The sequence below is a fragment of the Lindgomyces ingoldianus genome (genome assembly GCF_010093535.1).
Source record: "Lindgomyces ingoldianus strain ATCC 200398 unplaced genomic scaffold BDR25scaffold_14, whole genome shotgun sequence".
Lineage (NCBI taxonomy): Eukaryota > Fungi > Ascomycota > Dothideomycetes > Pleosporales > Lindgomycetaceae > Lindgomyces > Lindgomyces ingoldianus.
The window spans coordinates 363,038-382,239 of record NW_022985175.1 but is presented as its reverse complement, the minus strand read 5'-3'; the positions used below and the strand labels follow the sequence as shown (position 1 = coordinate 382,239).

Below are 19,202 nucleotides of genomic sequence, written 5' to 3'. Positions count from 1 at the left end.
TGGGGTCTAATGCTAGACGCTATCCAACAGTGAAGCCAATCCCTCGTGGTTAGTTCCAGGATTATACAGGCAGCATGATCGCTCGCTGACAAAGCCATCCGTTCTGAAGCAGAAACATGGCGTGCCGAATAAAACAACACGTTACCACGAAACGTGGGAAATGACTAGAGTGCAGTCTATCTGTTAAGCATCTTGCTGGAATAAAGGTGAGCGCTAGTAGGATGTGGATTTCTGTCTTAAAGTACGCTGCCATGTCCCATGTTAGGTGACAAGATGCAATCCAGGAATAATGAGAGAACCCAAGTCGCACCGAAGCCTCGCCTCGCTTCCCCTCAACAGCTCCCCTCACGACGTCTGGCCGCATCTGGCCTCTCGTTCTTTGCATAAGCTAGGCCAGGGGAGCCTTCCTCTCCCCTACGACCCCATGCGCGGCCCAGCAGCCAGTCAGTGACACTGATGACCTTTGCTGTCCTATCCCAACTGCCTCCCTCTTCAACATTTTCGATTGTGTGGCTGACAATCCGTCCTTCTTCGTCAAATTCGAACAGAAATAGCCCCGAGAATTCCTCATCCTCCTTAGCGGAACTCCTCACAATCTTGGTGATCTTCTCAACTGCCTCACTGGCTGGTCCATTCTGTTTCTTGTCTGCCTTCCCGCACGTCTTCCACTTGACAATCAGCTTCTCGTGATGTAGGTGTGCTGGTGTGGACGTGCCACCATTCTTCACCATGCGTTCGGATAGGATCATGAGCTTCACATTGCCCACTACCGGGACCCTGCCCCACGCAACAGGAGCGGTCCACAAAGCCGCCGTATAGCCCAGCCGGCCGCTTACGGTAGGGAGGTGCGGATGAGTTGAAGGGAAAAGGTGGAGGGTAATTTGGGGTGACAGGATCTCTTGCGGCAGTGGGGATGCCAGCAGCGTTGGAAGCCGGTCGTGGAGTATTCGTATGGCTACTAGCTTGTTAGCATCTTCTCAGCTCTAAATAAAGAGTCCCCATACTCTTTCCCAACTTCAGCGTCCGCTCGTCGGGCTGTGGATGATCGCTAGTCTGCGATTCAGGGTGCGGGCAAGCTGTCGTGCTTGTAAACCATGTCCTAGAGATGGCAGCCTGTCGTGGGCGCAAGTCGGCGATGGTTCTCTGATACTGCTTCAGGCCCAGCAGCCTCGGCGCAGTGAGGTGGTGCGATGAGAATTGAAGTGAAAAATGAGGAGATCGGATGCGGGTGGACGATGAAAACCTCCGCATCAGCCCGGCGGTCATCTGTACGGATATGTGCCCATAGATAGGAATAATGCGAACTGCCCTCAGAAAGCCTTGCTAGGGTGATGGATCTTCGAATTGGTGCAGCCGTTGGAGTATCGGCTTCTAAAATGTCTGGCGCAACGATGCGGAGTTGAGATGTCAGATCGATAAGCGGGAAAATGACGTTAAGATCCATGTTCAATTAATCTCGCAGTGAACGCACAACGCACAAGCCATCCGAGGTCTTCCACCATCAGCAGGCAGCTGGCAGGGGAACTGCAGTAACAGGTCCTGGAATTTAGCAATTCAATAATTATCTTGCTATTGATCTCCACCAATTCTTCGCCTCACAGATTCGCTCACGAGGAGCTCTATACCAAGCAGTCACCGAATGGGTTTCACAGGTAGGCCAGGCAAGGTTACATAATACATGAGCTACTCCAGAGAGGACACAAAATCCTCAATTCTCATTCCTTTTCCCGATCCCCAAGGGTTTCACCTCCCCGACAGCGGTGAGGTCTTTAACGCCCTAACCACCACTTCAACTTTACAGGTTATGAAGGTCCGGGCACCAGACCGGCCGGTGCGGTCATTCATTCTGCGACCTATGCACCTTCTACCAGACAATGAGTGTTTAAAGGGGAACACTACGTCAACGCCCAATGTCGTCGAAGCGGCCTGTAAGCTTGGTGTGAAGACAATCATCGTTAGCTCCGAGACGACATATGAGGTCTGCCTGAGGCAAGGTGATCTTGATGTGGCTCCTTTTCCCTGGATGAAGACCACGACGTCACCCCCATGGACGCGTACGCCATTTCGAAGCTGTGTCGCGGGCGAATTGCTCGAGGATTTGCAAGAGGGTTTGCCCCAGTCGACAACTTATCGATTAGTCGTTGAACGTGGTCAAGCCGCATGAATATGAACGTGACTACGTACGTACGTACATCAACGATCCTCTCTGTCAAAAGTGCAACGCTTGGTCCTATATCGACGCTCGCGACCTTGGTCTGCACTGAAATTACTCTAAAGAAGGACGAATGGGAGGCGCCACTAAATAATCGAAAGACTCGACAGGTGGTTAGCTTCGGGGAGAATCACCAGAAGAAAATACTATCACCCACAGTAGTGAGTCTTACCTAAGCGGACTCCACAGGTAGGCAGATTTCAAATACAATGCTTCTACGACCAATGACGTTGATGAGAAGTTCCAAGGTTGTTGAGGTGGCCTGCGCAGTTGCGATGACCTACGGAAATGGCCCGTGCAGAAAAAGTTTCGAAACTTCGCGTGAACCTTTTGCATTTGATCGAGGTTAGCTTTGGTCAGTATCTCCAGAACGCCATTGAAGTCGGGATCCTGTCTATTTAACGCTCCCTCCCGAGTGCACACCTCTCCCGCGCCAGACACAAATACCTCTGCGAATAATTGGGCCGCTGCCGCCCCTCCTGCCTACAATGAGCCCATCGGCGTCCGAGGCCGCTGCCAAAGCTGCTACAGTGGTCGCGGGCACTCACTCGTCGGCGAAAGACTTCAAAAAGGAGTCAACGGCGGCAAGGTTTCTAGGCGCAGGATGTGCTGGCATCGCTGAGCTGATGGTCTTCCATCCCGTTGATACAACGGCGAAGCGGTTGATGAGCAATTACGGCAAGGTACGCCTTCCTGAGGACCCGCAATTGGCACCCATCATGGACGCGACTAACCCGATGTCCTCGACCAGATCTCAGCCTCGCAACTCAACTCGGTCATCTTCAGAGACTACGCCCAAGCATCGATCCCCGCCCGCTTCCTGTCTCTGTTTCCGGGTCTGGGGTACGCGGCTGCGTACAAGGTACGCATCCAGCCACGCTCATACAACGCAACGGATTGACTTTAATAGGTGCTCCAACGTGTCTACAAATATGGCGGACAGCCATTTGTACGGGACTTTCTAGCGAAGAACTACGGAGACGGCTTCGATCGCACTTTTGGACGAGGCAATGGCAAGGCGATCATGCATGCCACTGCAGGCAGCCTGATCGGCATTGGTGAAATTGTGATATTACCTTTAGATGTTCTAAAAATCAAACGACAAACCAACCCCGAAGCCTTCAGAGGGCGGGGGCTGTTCAGAATCGTGGCCGACGAGGGTTTCGGCCTGTACCGTGGCTGGGGTTGGACAGCAGCACGCAACGCGCCTGGCTCGTTTGCAGTATGTCATCCAACACCTATCCGCAATCGCAGACGTACCTAACCCCGTTTATAGCTTTTTGGAGGCTCGGCCGCCGCTAAGGAATATCTCTACAAACTGAATGACTACAACGCTGCTACATGGGGACAAAACTTTGTTGCTTCAATCGCCGGCGCAAGTGCATCCCTGGTCGTGTCGGCACCGCTAGATGTAATCAAGACGAGAATTCAAAACAGGAACTTTGAGAACCCTGAGAGCGGCTTCCGGATTGTTTCCAACATGCTTAAGAATGAAGGTTGGACTTCATTCTTCAAAGGGCTGACGCCGAAGCTTCTTATGACGGGTCCTAAGCTCGTGTTTTCGTTCTGGTTGGCCCAAACCCTCATACCGACCTTCAACAGGATGATGTAGATGGCGTCTTCTGATTTGGAGTTGGCGAGGTGTATTAAAAGGGTAGGACTACGGATTACGTGCTTTGTAGGTGGCGTATATGTAAATTCCGGGCTGGCTTGTGGGAAAACAGTTTACCAGTGTATCTTAACTCTTTATTTTGGATCTGAGAAACTCTCCTCCATTTCTCCGATGAGTCTTCTCAAGTCTGATCGTGGGACCATATGGAAAGGGGGTATGTGAGACGGAGGGTCCCCTCCTAGCTTGGTCTCTAAGGTCACGTGCATCTTTGTTCGTCTCTGCCTGGGGGCAGCCTTGGTGTGGTCTGCGTTTGAGTCTTCTGCGCAGTCACACAGAATCATAGCCCAAATCAGAGTCACGAAACGAGCTGCCGTGCCCCTCTCCAAGCTCACAAGATAGGCAACAGTACGAGAGAACGGCACCCATAGAGAGCGTGACTTCTGTGCTTGCACCTGTCAAAGCGCACGGGCCAAATTGCCATTGACTAAGCGAACGCATCCAAACCACCTGAACACTCTCCGACACTCTACCTACATATACCCACGCGCACCCCACGGTCTGTGACCTGCAATAGCTTCTTCCCATCCTCAAACGCACCCGCCTCCAGCTTCCCAAGCGTCTTCCTGTCCTACAACTTTCATCATGAATCCAGAGTGGTACGTAACCTGGGGCCCAACCCCAGCGCCACCGCTTCCGCAACCTAGATATCGGCTGTAGATGCTGCATCTTGCTAACTTGATTACCTACAGAGTCTCTTCTATAGTCGCCTCATGCTTCCTGAATTTCCGCTCTCGCCCTAAAACTCCTCCCACTGACGTGGTGCTCGCAACCAGATACGACTACTTGTTCAAGCTGCTCCTCATCGGTGACTCCGGTGTAGGAAAGTCATGCTTGCTCCTTCGATTCGCCGATGACACATACACGGAGAGCTATATCTCTACCATCGGTGTCGACTTCGTGTGTACAACGCAACGGCATTGCTGCCTGTCAGGCTGGCAGTCCGCTAACTAGCGAGCAGAAAATCCGAACCATCGAGCTCGATGGCAAGACAGTCAAACTACAGATTGTACGTGTCCGCAAATCACAACGTCCTTCACTTTACTGACCATACTTCCCAGTGGGATACCGCCGGCCAAGAGCGATTCCGGACTATCACCTCTTCGTACTACCGCGGCGCCCACGGTATCTGCGTTGTCTACGATGTCACAGACATGGACTCGTTCAACAATGTAAAGCAGTGGCTGCAGGAGATCGACCGATATGCTACCGAGGGTGTCAACAAGCTGTTGGTTGGGAACAAGTCCGACATGGCAGATAAGAAGGTCGTTGAATACACTGTTGCAAAGGTGCGTTGACTTGGCGTGTATAACTTTCAGGCACCCCGATACTTATTATGCCTTGCAGGAATTTGCCGATAGCCTTGGTATCCCATTCCTGGAAACGTCGGCAAAGAGTGCCACCAACGTCGAGCAGGCTTTCTTGACCATGGCCCGCCAGATCAAGGAGCGCATGGGCACGACGACCGTTAACAACAAACCAACGGTGCCAATTGGGCAAGGACAGGGCGTACAGAGCGGTTCCGGTGGCGGTTGCTGCTAGAAGATGGTGGGCACGGATATTGACAAGATGATATGATAGTTCCAGGCGTGGGTGTTTGCTCCGGTGCGGTACTTAATGCTCATGGTTTTCCCCCCAACACAAACACACATAGCCTGCCCCCCATCATTTCTCAGTGTTCCTTTGCATGGCTTAGAATGGTGGATGCTCTTTCCCTGTTGGATTCTTTGTGTGTCGATGGCAACTCCTGCATCTTAAAGGAACCGGTGACATGGTGGCAGAACGCAGTCTTACTCACCAAGATTGTTCAGGTTCGCTGGTCTTCTTTTGAGGTGGGATTTCCTATCACTAGCCATTTTGTGTTGATCACCGGTTTTCTTTCTTCTTTTACGGATTTTTCTTGGTTGGAGCAATCATATTTACTCCTATCCGCATACACCCATGCTTACCGTCGTGTGTCCCGTTTTCCATGCTGCACCCGTTTGTCCGTCCTCATCCATGCAGCTACAATTGTGAACTATAAGTTTAAGGTCACTTGGTTCCAGGCACCTCTCGCTAGCTAAATTATAACATCAATTCTAAGGTTCTAGATGGTTAGAGTTACTTATTACAATCACCCTTCGGGTTTACAACCAAGCTACAATAAGATGCTATCAGATGCTGCGATCTCATGTAGCGGCACTATGCCGTAACCTGCTAGAAAGTAAAGTTAGTAATGAGATCAAAGTGTAAGGGCGTAGATAACACTTGTGCGCAATTCTCAGCCCTTTATTCAAGGTAAATAATTTCTTTCGGATTTAATAATAGAATACTTTATTAGTAACAAAGAATAACTGCAAAGAGATTAAGATAATATAAAACACCTCTCATCTTATATGTCCATTTATCTTTTCTCTTACCCGTATTGCCAAGCGCGTTGTACCGGCCAACTTTATTCTACAGGCAGAATGTTCTTCGTCTACTAAGCTTTTTAAGATATTTATGTATTTTATGATACATACTCTGGTATACGTATTGTTATATTTTTATTTTGCTAGTTCTTGAGCCCTAATGCTATGTGATGGATGGGGAGGGATGATGCAGGCGTGACGCAAGCGACGATAAGATGGTGGGGTTGGTAGTGAACCTATGATGTGTCACAATGTTAGATATATGTCAAGATTGGAAAGAGGTTGCAACGTGAATCATGTATCGGCTACAGGCTAACTACATCCTTCCTCGTAGCGAGTGCTTCGTGGTTCTGGGCTTGATGTCTTGGCTGGCACTGTGGCTTTGTGGCTGGATGATTAGATCACGTGGCTCATTATTCTTAACTTTTAACTATTAAGCTACCCATTGTTCTACTTAATTAGAAACAATAAGCTAGAATTAAGTGTGGTAGCACAGTAGGCAAGAAGCGTGAAGCACAGAAGGGGGTATAAGATTGTATTGATAGACAGATCCTTGAGGAGACCGAGGGGTTCAAGAAAGGATATATATATACTAAAGCACGAGACGAGGCATCATGTGCCCGGGGCCGGGCCGAGAGCTCTCCGGGGAGAGTCCGAGGTGCGTCCCAGTTTACCGTGAAATTATGGCAAGCATTCTTTGAATACTTTGTAAAGTAAACATTGGTACTTGCGTTCTTATATGTAGGAGAGCTTTCTTAGGACAACGATAATAGTAGCATGTCAAATTGGCTGTGAAATACACTGGAAGACAGGCTGAGCTCAGCCTTCTGCACGGTGATTCATTAGATGACCCACTGCCTCCTTGAATTGGGGTTCTGCTATATAAAGTCTACTTTTTATTCCAGACCTAGCCAGTGTGTCCAACCGTTAGTACACCTAATAGTACAGTACTGCAGTACAGCGATTTTGGTCACGTACGTACGTACAGGGCATCTACTCAGTATACTGTACTATACATGAGGCTGCTGTACTAACTGTTTACAGTAGTTATATAGGATTTTTAGTGGTTTTAGGCGGTTAAAGGCAGGTTGCTGAGGGCCAGGGGGCTTGTGTTCAGAGATTAATGCGGAGAATGCTGTTAGTGCCTGTTTTGTTAGCAATCTTCTAATAAATTTAGCAACTATGCCATCTACCTTATTCTTTTGCCTATTATGATGTCCTAATTCCTATCCTAATCAATAACGCGGTCATCTCAGCGTGTTACCACCTCGCAGGCCCCATCCTCGCGGGCCTCATCCTCACATGCCTCATCCAGCCGTTCTGCCACCCAGATATATCATGCTGCCTCATCCCGACGCTTAGAGAAGGCCCGCATGGCCTCACCTGGCCCATCTAGGCTGTCCTCGCGTGAAGCAACTCCCTTAAAGCATATGCAAGATACCTAGGCTAAGGAGCACCTAAATAATGCCTACTATAACGTTAGAATTACCTTTAAGATTAACATTGCCCTTAATTTCCTATTAATCCTAGCAACTTTATGTAAGTGCGAGCAGTGCTTCTTATAGGCTAAAAAGACTATTATAATAAAAAGGAATTAACTATTAGTGTTAATAATAGAGGCTTCTTAACTGCAGAAGAATTAGTTACATAACATTACTATTACTAGTAAGATTAATAACTATAGATCTTACAAGGGGTATTATAACTTTTTAATTAGGTATAGTCTTAATCTTTAGCGCAATTACTTTATAATACTTTAGTTACTGTATCTGAACCGTACACCGACGTCATCTCCTCCGTACAGTTAGTTAGTAACAGCTGACTCTTCCGTAACTGTACTATACAACCTCCAAAAGGCTCCGTAACTAACGGTTGGACACACTGGACCTAGCTGCTTCCGGCAAGCAGCTCTTTGTCTAATCATGCCCGATATGGATACATATGGTCGGGCGTAGACCCGTTCGTGACATAGTAACAGCAAAGATTTTAATTTCTCTAAGCAACGTATGCTAGCCTTATAGAATACAAGAGATAAGACTAAACCCCTGGTTTAACAAGTATACCTCAAACAGCTAGCTTAGACGAAGTTGAAAATGCTTACCTTAGTAGAGATTAAGAAAAACAGGATTAAAGAAGCTTTAAGTAGGATAGCACACGCTTTTAAACTACTATGGAGGTGCTACAAATGTCTAAGCCTGTTGGCTATAAGAACACATCTAACAGTGCTACAAATCCCTAACTAAACCCGTACTAACCTAGCTCTAGCTAACAGGCAACTATTCCTCCAAGAATTTCTATTTTAAACTTACTACAGTCGAAATCTGTAACCCTAGTAGCCATAAGGGCCGGCGTATCTCTGCGAATATACGGCTCACTTGAATGTGCCATTGTGAAATGTGTTAAACGTACTACACCCTGTTAAACCAGATGCTAGCAGGTATTATGTGGGAGTGAGCCGTAATTCTCAACCCAGAACTCAATGCTCCATATTTCACCTTGTAAGTGCCTTTGGAGATATTGGTTGCATAGGTTTGAGCTTCCAATACTATTGCCAGCCATTGTTCCAATAGCGGCCACCTCAGCCGCCTTAGGGTTCCGGAACACGATGCAAGCATGAGGTTAGTTTACAATATCCTTTCCATCCTACTAGAAGAGGATTCCTGTCCACTAGTCCCTCCGATGCGTTCTTCGGAAACAAGCATGACTTCAACCAGGCCGTTTTCGGTACGGCACGCGTGTACTGAACTGGAGAGACCATCGACTCAAAGATAATGGTTAAAAGCATGCTGTTCCACTAGATCGAGTCTAGGGCATATAATCCCAATTACACCTACACCGCATCTACGGAAGAGTTTGGTCTCGGCGAGGTTGCTGCCCCAATCAGTGTCCTCGGCGATATTAAGGCTGGGGTTTTGAAAAGAACGTTTAGAATAGTTCTTCTTCGGTAAGTTGGAACCGTGTCTCCTAGTGGTCTCTGATCCGAGCCCTACATTTTTCATAGAAATGAATGTCTGCTAAGCGAGCTTGAGTGGACTAAAAAGGCGGAGCAGTAACTTTGGAGGACATAAATAACGTAGCAAATATTATTAGAATTACCACCAATCTTCTAAATCCCTCCGACGCAACCACCCACGATGTAACTCTTGATTGGGCTTCTAGTCCCTCTAAGCAGATGTAGTCTCTATCAGAGTGGTATTGTAGCATCTCATAGCCTTAAATACCTACTGCTACTGCCATTAGTTAGAAACCGTGTACATCAAAACAAATGATTTCATTTCTCACACTTCGTGCGTTACCTATACCTTTCATTGCACTGTCTCCGAACAACGCGCGTTTACTGACGGGAGTCCTTCTTCCAAAACATCTGTGATTGCGATTCCTTTTATAACAACCTATTCTCAAGCTCCCTGTAAGTACGCTTCTTGCCTCCTCTTTTTCATTCACTCTATTAACGATGTATTCTATTATCCACAGCCCTAACACACAATATAGAAATATATGTTAACGTCGGTCGTACTAGCACAACATACGCAATAAATTTAGCATAGGCTGTATACTCTCTAATATACATAATAAATTTGTTTCACCCGTTTTTTATTTTTAAGCTAGATACTCTGCAACTATACTCTGCACGATTAGTGTAATTTTGGGAACTTGAGTTAAACTTGCGAAAAGTTTAACCTTTGATCGAAGCACTATCTCTCCAATGTGGATCCCTGCCGTAATGTTTAGCAATAATCCTGAAGTTTTTTTTTGTTTTGCACAAGTAACTCGCGGCTATTGCTGCTATTAGTGAAATAGACCAACTGCTGGAACTTGCAGCATTGTTCCTAAACCTGGATTGTGTACAGCTGGATAACTTCAGAACATCGGTTTGGCGACCAGGTGTTGAGATGTAGGCGTATATATATATATGCTCTACTATACCCGAGGAGCCATCGGCACTTACACAGGCTATCACTGATTCGCCCTCGTGGCACCAAACCGGCTTTTGGTATGTAGGAAGCAATCTATACGAATATTGCGATTCAAAATGCCGACAGGTCGGTATTTGGCGTGTTTTCGCGTGCGTACGCTACATCTATCTAGGCCGAGCTATGATATAGCTCCACAAGTTCCCGGCTATGGCAATATGAAGTCAAAACCAGGAGTCAAAAACCATTTGCACCGTCAAGACACTACTTCTATTAGTTACTAAAGCTCTCCACTTCGAATATGCACTGGGCTGCTCTTCTTGCAGCTGTTACTGGCATTCCGTTCGTCGTGGATGCGGGGGCTATCCTGAGGTTCTCCTGCTCACAACTCGTTGTCGAGCGTCTCGATCCGTAAGTTATCCTGGAGTTCATATTTTCGTCTGAGTTCTAGTTCTCTAATACTTCGCCTTCGTCCAGCTTGGTTAATCCTGGCATAAATCCGTCCCCGCATCTTCACCAGGTCGTTGGAGGGAATGCCTTCAATGTCAGCATGAATCCCGACACCCATGACATTCCCAGCACCGCAACATGCACGACCTGCACACCAGCCGACGACTTTTCCAACTACTGGACGGCTACGCTATTCTTCCGTGCCAGAAACGGTACCTTCAAACAACTTGCGACCAAGGGTAATCCACTCGGGTACACTGCAGCCAACGGCGGACAAACTGTCTACTACCTTGGGCCAAACAGTGGCAAGGTCACTGCTTTTAAGCCAGGGTTCCGCATGACAGTCGGAGACCCAACTTTCAGGACTGCGGCTCAGATTAAAAAGTATCCCATGCTCACGTACACGTGTCTACAAACTGGCTCGACACGAGGCGGTGAGACCACAAACTTTCCGACGAAGCCATGCAAAGTGGGGATCATGGTTAGTATCCGATTTCCAACCTGCTGGGATGGCAAGAACTTGGATAGCCCCAGCCATCAGGATCATGTTGCATATCCGTGTAAGTACAAGCAACCCCAAAGCACAATCACGATACTAATTAACACAACAGCTGGCGGAAAGTGCCCAAGTACTCATCCTGTCACAGTTCCTCAAGTTTTCTATGAGACAATTTGGGACACCACGCCGTTCAATGATCAAGCTTTATGGCCCGTAGATGGCTCTCAGCCATTTGTTTGGTCATTTGGCGATCCAACTGGCTATGGAGTTCACGGCGATTACGTCTTCGGTTGGAAAGGTGATGCTCTGCAAAAGGCCATGGATGCAGGCTCCAAATGTAACAGTGACCTCCTGCAGAACAACATAAATTGTCCTGTGGGTACAACGCAGACAATACAAAAGGGGAACCAGTGCTCTAAGAAGGTAGATGTTAACGAGAATTTGGAGGGTTGGCTGGCGGAGCTTCCCGGTGGCATGAAGGTGCAATAACGCGGGCGGCAAGACCCGCGCAGTGGATGCTAATGAGTGGAGATTTGTGAAAAATTGCTTTTCCTTACGCTGTAAGCATATGTTTCGGGCACATTAGCTTGGGTGTGTGTGTTGGATTTCGGTCACTTACTGAGGCTCCCGTCTGAGTCTGTAGCTGGATACTTTTGCTAGTTACCTGAGCGCGTATTTTGGAGAGCCAACACTACCGAAAAGTTCCAGTGGTCTGATAAGTCGATAGCTGACCCTCTGATACCCTTCAATTATTCTCTACTCTTCAGATGGTCAGTATCTGAAGGAATAATGGAGTCGGTGCGTGGTACCCATATTTAGGAGAACTGTTTCAAAACCACCACACGGTAAGGGAGCGATTGGGGGTGTAGGCTCGGGACATGGAAATCTCTGTAATCACGGTACTAAAAGCTCCCGGTCTTACGGAACTCTGATCGCATCATGTTGAGCGAAATCTCGAGTGCGTTAAGATGCATCCTTTTTTGAAGTGTCCCATAGCTGTGAATTCGTACATAGCGCATCGAAAGAGTAAACTTGGGGTGTAATAGAACCATGAAGCGCAAATATAGGCAAATATCAAAGTTTTGACCTAGAAATCGTCATCTACGCGCCCCCTATTCAGGATCATGAATGAATTGAAGTCTCTCAACTCCCGCTTTATTGCGTAGCGAGCCTGCGAGCGAAGCAGTATTGATATAATATACTGGCTATACTTGGCTGCCGTTCTCCAAGGTAGATTATGTAGTCAGAAGGGAGATGAAGTGCATAAATAGAGATTGGACTGGTTGAGATATGTATGGCTTGTTTCAATCCCAGGTGGATGGTCGCAGAGTATGTGAGCGGATGATGCCTATTGAAAAGTTCACCAGCATGAAGGATGGCAATGTGTTATAGCATTGGAGAAAAAAGCAAGCTTAGTTCTCTTCGGTAGAGACATTGCCTCATGATCGATGTGTTTTCATCTTTCCTCAACTGCCAAAATCCATCTTCAATGCAATACTTGGTTCTCCAACCTCTTCTCTCTGTTCATTCCTCTTCGCTTGTGCCCCCACACTTCCAGACTTAAGTACGCTTTCCATAAAGCTTCTTTGCTCTGCATTTAACCCAGAAACGACACTTCGAAAAGCCGCTTGATCCGCACCCGCTAGTTCAAGCAGCCTTGTAGCAGTCTCGATGGTTGCTTTGGGTTCATTGCTTGCTCGTGATAGAAGCGCCGGGATGACAAGTCTAACTGCTATCTGTCTTTGTTCCGCGGTGTCGAGGGTAGGAACTAGCAACACAATTGTGTGCGCTAAAGTGGTGCGACTGTCATCTAACCCCTCGACGTCAGAGGGGTTCGCGAGGAAAGAAAGGATCTGTGGAAATAGCTGCGATGCCAATGAGGTTTCTGCAGGCCCTTTCTTCGGGATGAGGAGCAATGAGCGGCAGCATCCAGCTGCTACTTTACTAGTCATGCGATTGCCTAAGCAGTCGATTAACTCGTCAACAAATTGCTTGAGAAGCGGGTCGCCGGGGTCAAAAGCGGGTCCTGTGGAGCTGAGGAGAAGAGTGGTGGCCAGAATGGTGTTCTTCTCGCACGGAAGAGCGGCTTCTGTTTCTCTTTGTTGAGCATGCTTGAGAATTGCGAGGAATCTTGCAAGGGTCGCTCGGAGCTGAGTGGAAGTATCCGAACCCGTATGAGAATGCAAGGCTAGACTAGTGACGAAGCGTTTTAAGATAGGGAGGGATTGGGGTACAACCGTTGCTTGGCAAACCCCAGTTCCAAGTATAGTTGTGAATATGTGGAGGATGCATGCGTGAAGGTCAGTTTTAATGATGGAGGGGAATACTTCAGAAGCATCCACAAGGGAGGATAACGCCGTGTTTAGAAGTGTAACTGCCTCTTCATTGAGCTCGTATCGGGCTGAGGAGCGACCGTTAGCAGGGGACTTGATTGAAAGGACTCATGCGCACCTCCGGTTTGTGAGCCATCCAAGCTAGGCACTAGCCCTGCTAGCACCAAGACGATGATCTTTGTTAATTCGAAAAGCTGGTCTATATCTTCGGAGAGATTCTCATCTGCAGGCGTTGCACTGTAAAGTTATCAGTAACTATGTACGTAGAAGGGTAAAGAGTAATACCCTTGACTTCTCCGGGCTGATGGATGTCCCAAACAAAGATTTCGGGCGATATCGACGATCACCGCCTGAACGCTCAGCCCTTCTGTCAAGACGAGCCGATCAAGCATGTCCATAGCTTCTGAAAATACAACCCCTTGATAAATCGCATGTCCTGAAACTGCTGGACGCAAGATTTTCTTCAGAGCTTGCAAAATCTCGAGAATCTGTTCCTTAGAAGCCTGCAAGTCTCCAGGTCGCCCAGCTAAAGCCTCAAATGCCAGACCAAACAAGACGAAAAAGAATGCGACAGGCTCATCGCGATAGTTGATGTCGCTTGGCTTGCCATTTGTGGTGGGGGCTGACGGCTCGGTTCTACCATCTAATGCATCGAAGACGAATTCACTATCCTCATCAATGAGACTTGCAATGGCGTCTACAAGATTCAGCCATGATTCTTGATAGAACTGTGGATATTAGTTGGATTCGTGGAGACCTAGTGGGAATTGCATACCTTGAGCAACGTCTCCCGATTCAAGGCTGCATAGATGGTGTCGAGACTTCCAGATAGGGATGCCGAACCCATTGAAGATATGTCTGGCTCAAATCTTAGGCGCGCGTATTCGCGTAAAGAGGAGAGCCAAAGAGGAGTTAACCTCGCGATATGGGGCTTTAAAACGTCGACAAGATATGTTTGCTCGGCACTGGCTATCTGAAGTTCTGCCCAGGCAGAAAAAACTGCCATTTTGACCATGATCTGGGCATTTGAACTGAGACCCCTGAGGTCCCCGATTGCTGCCGTCTCGGAATCGCCTGCGGTGATGTCAGCACCGGATTTTAAAATAAAAAAATTCAATGAGCTTCAACGTACTTGAGAAGTTTTCGAGCGCTGATACGAGCAGTTTGAGAATTCGACCCATCCGGTCAACATCGGTCACAATACCAGTGGCAATGAATGTGGCGCATACATTTACTGCCTCTGCTGCTAGCTCTGGCGAAGAATCTGCCGCGAAGGCCGGGGTAAGTGCAGATCCAATCTGTGCCTGGTACTGCTCCAAGAGTGTAACTTCTGCGAAGTCGGGATCTGGCGTTTTTCCGAACAACTACGGGATAAAGACACCTTAGCAAGCTACACCGATTCTAAATAATGCATTGGTAGATGCTTACCTTAAGGACTTGGTCGATTATCTTTAAACCGCGTATCCGCAATTGGACTACGCCAGCAGTTGAGGCGGAAAAGGAGATACGAACAACATCGGCAATCCTTTGCTGCATTGCCATGGCGGATGGTGAGCTCTCTCTCGATATCGCCTCTCTGCTAACGAGGGCAAGAAGTTCGCTCAAGCAATCCATTGCAAATGTACGCACTTGCCACTTTAGTAACTCCTGACTGGTCTGAGTGGGTCCACCAGCGTCGTCGCCAGCAGTATTAGAGGTTGCGGCAAATCCGGCAACCTCTTCATCTTGTAAATCTGGAACACCGATCTTGGAGTTCGCCTCTGCCGCTCCTTCTGCCTCTGGTACTCGCTTTGTTCTTGTGAGTATTGTCTGGCATCTCTGTACCCACGCTACTGTATCTGTTAGACCTGTTTGTTGGAGCCAATTCCAAATTATGTTCCGGACGACTTCGTGCTGAGCATCCTTGTCAAGGACAAGCCACAACTGATCCTCAAGCCCCGGATCCGCCGTTCGGAGCACTTCATCTGTATTACGTCGCATCAAATTGTGAAGCCCATCAACGGCCATGTCCCTTATCTGTGCCGAGTTACTGTCCAAAGCCTGCTGTAGCTGCTTCACATAGACAGTGAACTCCATAGAGCCAGGAGCATACAGCGAGAGGTGTTCCTGGCATCGAAGACTTTCTAACAAAACTAGCTCCTCGGCCTCTGTTTTGAATAGACCGACCAAAGTCATGATCATGTCTCGCGCCTTTGTCATATCCTGGAGATCAGGGCCGAGAACGTTGATAGTACTGTCTATGCATCGAGCGACGACGGCAGGGGAAGGGAGATCGACTTCGAGATTTGATGAAGCTAGAGAAGCGGACTGGTCGTTGTGTGTGTCTGCCGCATATAACTGCGCTAACATCCCTAGTGTGCTCGTGACATAACTGGAGAAGGTTAATCCGGCAGAGTCCGCTACTCTGGAGAGGCTCTCCAAAGCCCAAAAGTGGACAACTGGGTGTGGATCATTGCTCAATGACATCAGAATCCCCAAAATGTTCTTGAGATGATATCCGGCGGCCATGCCACCTAATTGTGAATGGATGCAGCCTAGAGCGACAGCATATCCAGACCGGGCGTTTGGTTCTCGGTTCGCGACAATTTGATCTACTAAATAATTGACTTCTGAGGAGGTGAATGCGTTCCCTGAACTATTGCAAAGACGACCTAATGCCTCACTTGCAAGGTTGCGCACATAAGGGTCAGGAAGTACGATGAAGACCTCAATCAATGGTTAATATTCGCCAACTGAATACTTTTGTTTTGGAGTTACTTACATGTAGCAGTTCTTGCATTACCTTCTCCACTGCCGACCCTCTTAGATCTCCAGGGGCAGATCCTGTCTCCTTTACTGCCACCTTGGAAGCGGCAAGCAAAGCGAAAGCTATATTGACCATCATTGCAGCCTTTCGGTAGCTGTCTCGCTGTAGGTTGTTTGCTGACAGAAACGACGTTAATTGTTCTAAAATGCTTTCTTGAATTTTAGGAGTCTGTAGAGGGAGGGCAATGGCGAAAAGCTGCAATGCTGCGTTTACAACTTCCGTTGCAGGCGGGTCTGGTAAGTCCTCGAAATCGCTAGTGTTACCAATATAAAGAGAGATGGAATCATGCTCAAGGGCGCCAACTATGGGGGAGAGAAGCTGTTGTAGGTGAGCCATGACTGCACGCTAGTAGGGAACAACTTCTGGACTTACGGTGCGATCAACCATAGCCTCTGCGCCCCTCCTTGTGACCCAATGATGTCGGGTATTGGTGGAATGCTCTCCTGGCAATGGTTTAATATCGAAGCCCCTGATCAGTCCAGTAACACCAAAGCCGTGATTATCAGCGACTTCCCAAATGCTGTCAAAAGTGCCTGCTGAACTGGCAATGGCCGTGCTTAAGGAACTTGCAGTATAGTTATCAGGATCGGCGAAAGACGCAACTGCGAACGGAAGAAGGTTGGTTTGGAGTAGGACTTCACTGCTTCCCGCTGGGTTAAGGTTCACCAACTTGGTGTAACACTGGAGGACTCTCCGCCTAACCATGAGGTCAAAATCATGGAGCTGAAGAGCGGGTGAAAGCCGCTGGGAGATGTCGTCGGTGGTCTTTTTGGCTGGCAGCGTATTCAGAAACATGGTAGTGTTCTGCAGCATTGCCGCTAGCCTCTTGGTTACATCCAAAGTCAACAATCTACTGTTGAATTCCAAAAATGTCAGTATAGACCCCAAAGCACATTCTCGGACATGTGCGAGGAAGCTTAGCTCCAAGACGTTCCGCTGAACCATGTTATCCTTGTTTAAAGGCTTCGGAAGGGCGTTCTTCCAAAGAAGTAGAAGTTGAGAGAGATGTATCTTAACAAAATTCGGTCCCAAGGTCATGAGACCTCCAATGAGGATCCAGGCTACTTGAATCTGAGTGGATGATATCCGTAGGTCGGAGTTTCCGCTCGACTTTAGAAGCGATGTTGCTTGCGACAAGACTCGAGAGTTCACATCGACCGATCCGTGTAAGGGCTGAGCAGTTGATGTGCTCAAAACAGCCGAAAGCCCATTGGCAAGGCCAACACATCGTCTTGGTGACTGGCGCGGACCTGCGAGCAAACCAAGCTCGCGATTGACGCTGTTCATACATATAGTGACGGATGGAAGCAATTGCAAAGGACAAGCAAGAACAAATGACCGGAGGCATGACGATGCGTAGACTTGGACAGTATAGCTTGGGTGTTGGAGAACCTGCAACAGACCGTCCCTACAGGTGTCCGCGATGGCATTGGTAGCAGATCCAAGGCTGTGAAACAACGACGAAAGCGCACTCAGTGCCCCAATCAAGGTTTGCTTTGTGGGTTCAGGTCTTTCCTTAAGGACTTGTGGATAATCTTTAAGAATGTCGTTGACGAGGAACTTGGCGGCATTGAGCTGACCAGACTCGCCAAGCATTTCCCGACCGACTACGAGTTCCAAAATCGCAGAGATATACTTCCTTGCGCTCAGAGTACGGTAGCGGTTGTGGATAATGCTGGGGTTGCTTAGGAGGTCTATGAAAAGGTGGCGCGCAATATCCGCGTATTTTGTCTCCACGACATGTTCTCCTAGCCCTTTCAGGGTCTTCATGTAGCAGATTGCAATACCAGCTCTTGCCCGATTGCCAGTCGCGGGCCGGCAGAAGTGATTAGACAGTTGTTTCAATAGAGTGGATATCGTAAAGGAGAGTTTTGTGCTTGACTTTTGCGGAGCAGGTGATCCGGGTCGCTCGATGGTGTCCTCATCACCATCAACTTGGGACTGCTTCTTACTCTTCTTTCTCATTGTCTTGGATCGGGCTAAAGGTATTTCTACGGGGGCTGTCTCAGAGTAGTTTTTGACCAGGGCAGCGCTGATACAGGCCGCAGCCGCATGCCTAACAACTGGGGAGCCACTTTCGATGGTCTTCCAAATGGCGTTTGAGAGCTTGTCAAAATCGCTGGAATTGTCAAAATAGGAGGTGTTTCGAAGAAGCTGTTCCAGGCACCAGCATGCGTTCGCCTGAACGAGCAATGACTTGTCATTTGCGCATAAGGCCCGACACTGCTTCCACGCATCTCTTGCTACGGCCTCATCGGCAGAAGGTCCAACGCCCCTGAAGAGTCTCCCAATAGCCTTGAACAAGGTCGCTCTAAGCCCGGCGTGGTTCTGCGCGAATTTGACTAGACGGAGCAGAGACGCAGCAGCCAGGGTGGAGAGGCCGATGGCGCTATCGCCTGCAGCCTCGAAGACAGTACCCAAGCAATGGGCAGCGGCATGCTTGGCCTTGACGTCCCGGTCGCTCTTTCCTGCGGCATTGAGGATGGCCACCAGCTCGTTGATGGACTCGAAAAGGAGCTTTCGGTCGCCCTTCTGGAAGATGGCCGCAAAGGTTCTACCCAAATTGTTGCGAATTACCCTCGTTGGCGCCGGGGAGGGCAGAGTGATGATCTGGAAAAGCTCTTTCTTGACGTAGATTTGATGGGAAGAAGCTCCATCGGCGTCGAGAGAGGCGACATGGCGCGCAAGATCGGATGTGAAGGTCAGCAGGTACAGGTCCTGCTGCTCTGAAGGGAGTGCATGCAATTTGGGGATGTCGAGCTCGGGATTCCCGCTGCCGTTTGTGGGGGGTTGCGGGGGCATTGCCATGGTCGCAGTCGCTATACAAGCCTCGCGGACGGTTCAGCTTACGGAAGAACGGCGATGGGAGCGTGCGACTCACATGGTCGGGCGGCGTTGCATGTCTTGGTCGAGAGAATGCCCACCACGG

General features: G+C 48.5%; 7 protein-coding genes across 7 annotated transcripts; 4 read left to right on the top strand and 3 right to left on the bottom strand.

Moving 5' to 3' along the window:
* Positions 1–148: 148 nt before the first annotated feature.
* BDR25DRAFT_260669 (uncharacterized protein) lies at positions 149–1,406 on the bottom strand. Its single transcript, XM_033686664.1, has 2 exons — positions 1,005–1,406; positions 149–955 (listed from the first exon to the last, which is right to left on the bottom strand). Exons 1-2 carry the CDS (start codon positions 1,264–1,266, stop codon positions 333–335), a joined length of 885 nt encoding a protein of 294 aa, XP_033548103.1. The 5' UTR covers positions 1,267–1,406; the 3' UTR covers positions 149–332.
* A 190-nt stretch (positions 1,407–1,596) lies between these two features.
* Positions 1,597–2,441, top strand: BDR25DRAFT_303324 (uncharacterized protein). The gene is made up of 3 exons (XM_033689988.1): positions 1,597–2,126; positions 2,185–2,314; positions 2,385–2,441. Exons 1-2 carry the CDS (start codon positions 1,679–1,681, stop codon positions 2,262–2,264), a joined length of 528 nt encoding a protein of 175 aa, XP_033548102.1. The 5' UTR covers positions 1,597–1,678; the 3' UTR covers positions 2,265–2,314; positions 2,385–2,441.
* A 113-nt stretch (positions 2,442–2,554) lies between these two features.
* Positions 2,555–3,974, top strand: BDR25DRAFT_285722 (guanine nucleotide transporter). Its single transcript, XM_033688203.1, has 4 exons — positions 2,555–2,895; positions 2,964–3,074; positions 3,123–3,434; positions 3,489–3,974. Exons 1-4 carry the CDS (start codon positions 2,701–2,703, stop codon positions 3,822–3,824), a joined length of 954 nt encoding a protein of 317 aa, XP_033548101.1. The 5' UTR covers positions 2,555–2,700; the 3' UTR covers positions 3,825–3,974.
* Positions 3,975–4,541: 567 nt separating this feature from the next.
* BDR25DRAFT_368023 (GTP-binding protein ypt1) lies at positions 4,542–5,423 on the top strand (the record flags this gene model as incomplete). The annotated part of the gene is made up of 4 exons (XM_033697035.1): positions 4,542–4,781; positions 4,843–4,890; positions 4,943–5,170; positions 5,229–5,423. 4 exons carry the CDS (start codon positions 4,542–4,544, stop codon positions 5,421–5,423), a joined length of 711 nt encoding a protein of 236 aa, XP_033548100.1.
* A 2,100-nt stretch (positions 5,424–7,523) lies between these two features.
* BDR25DRAFT_354509 (uncharacterized protein) lies at positions 7,524–9,635 on the bottom strand (the record flags this gene model as incomplete). Its single annotated transcript, XM_033695329.1, has 9 exons — positions 7,524–7,591; positions 7,628–7,663; positions 8,581–8,686; positions 8,741–8,857; positions 8,940–9,065; positions 9,106–9,285; positions 9,393–9,452; positions 9,520–9,548; positions 9,614–9,635. 9 exons carry the CDS (start codon positions 9,633–9,635, stop codon positions 7,524–7,526), a joined length of 744 nt encoding a protein of 247 aa, XP_033548099.1.
* An 851-nt stretch (positions 9,636–10,486) lies between these two features.
* BDR25DRAFT_325038 (uncharacterized protein) lies at positions 10,487–11,623 on the top strand (the record flags this gene model as incomplete). Its single annotated transcript, XM_033692192.1, has 3 exons — positions 10,487–10,596; positions 10,663–11,195; positions 11,247–11,623. The coding sequence occupies 3 exons, from the start codon at positions 10,487–10,489 to the stop codon at positions 11,621–11,623; spliced, it is 1,020 nt and encodes a 339-aa protein (XP_033548098.1).
* Positions 11,624–12,554: 931 nt separating this feature from the next.
* Positions 12,555–19,161, bottom strand: BDR25DRAFT_260660 (ARM repeat-containing protein). The gene is made up of 8 exons (XM_033686663.1): positions 16,646–19,161; positions 16,229–16,591; positions 14,896–16,173; positions 14,600–14,831; positions 14,243–14,541; positions 13,753–14,195; positions 13,586–13,704; positions 12,555–13,535 (listed from the first exon to the last, which is right to left on the bottom strand). The coding sequence occupies exons 1-8, from the start codon at positions 19,079–19,081 to the stop codon at positions 12,601–12,603; spliced, it is 6,105 nt and encodes a 2,034-aa protein (XP_033548097.1). The 5' UTR covers positions 19,082–19,161; the 3' UTR covers positions 12,555–12,600.
* Positions 19,162–19,202: the final 41 nt, after the last annotated feature.

Bases quoted from the DNA above. Each gene is read 5' to 3' on its own strand.
- BDR25DRAFT_285722 (XM_033688203.1), top strand. From the start codon at position 2,701: ATGAGCCCATCGGCGTCCGAGGCCGCTGCCAAAGCTGCTACAGTGGTC. The intron at 2,896-2,963 runs GTACGCCTTCCT...GTCCTCGACCAG, and splicing joins TGATGAGCAATTACGGCAAG to ATCTCAGCCTCGCAACTCAA. The intron at 3,435-3,488 runs GTATGTCATCCA...CCCCGTTTATAG, and splicing joins ACGCGCCTGGCTCGTTTGCA to CTTTTTGGAGGCTCGGCCGC.
- BDR25DRAFT_260660 (XM_033686663.1), bottom strand. From the start codon at position 19,081: ATGGCAATGCCCCCGCAACCCCCCACAAACGGCAGCGGGAATCCCGAG. The intron at 13,705-13,752 runs GTATTACTCTTT...ATAACTTTACAG, and splicing joins TCAGCCCGGAGAAGTCAAGG to TGCAACGCCTGCAGATGAGA. The intron at 13,536-13,585 runs GTGCGCATGAGT...GTCGCTCCTCAG, and splicing joins GGATGGCTCACAAACCGGAG to CCCGATACGAGCTCAATGAA.
- BDR25DRAFT_260669 (XM_033686664.1), bottom strand. From the start codon at position 1,266: ATGACCGCCGGGCTGATGCGGAGGTTTTCATCGTCCACCCGCATCCGA. The intron at 956-1,004 runs GTATGGGGACTC...ACAAGCTAGTAG, and splicing joins GACGCTGAAGTTGGGAAAGA to CCATACGAATACTCCACGAC.
- BDR25DRAFT_303324 (XM_033689988.1), top strand. From the start codon at position 1,679: ATGAGCTACTCCAGAGAGGACACAAAATCCTCAATTCTCATTCCTTTT. The intron at 2,127-2,184 runs CTTATCGATTAG...GTGACTACGTAC, and splicing joins GGGTTTGCCCCAGTCGACAA to GTACGTACATCAACGATCCT.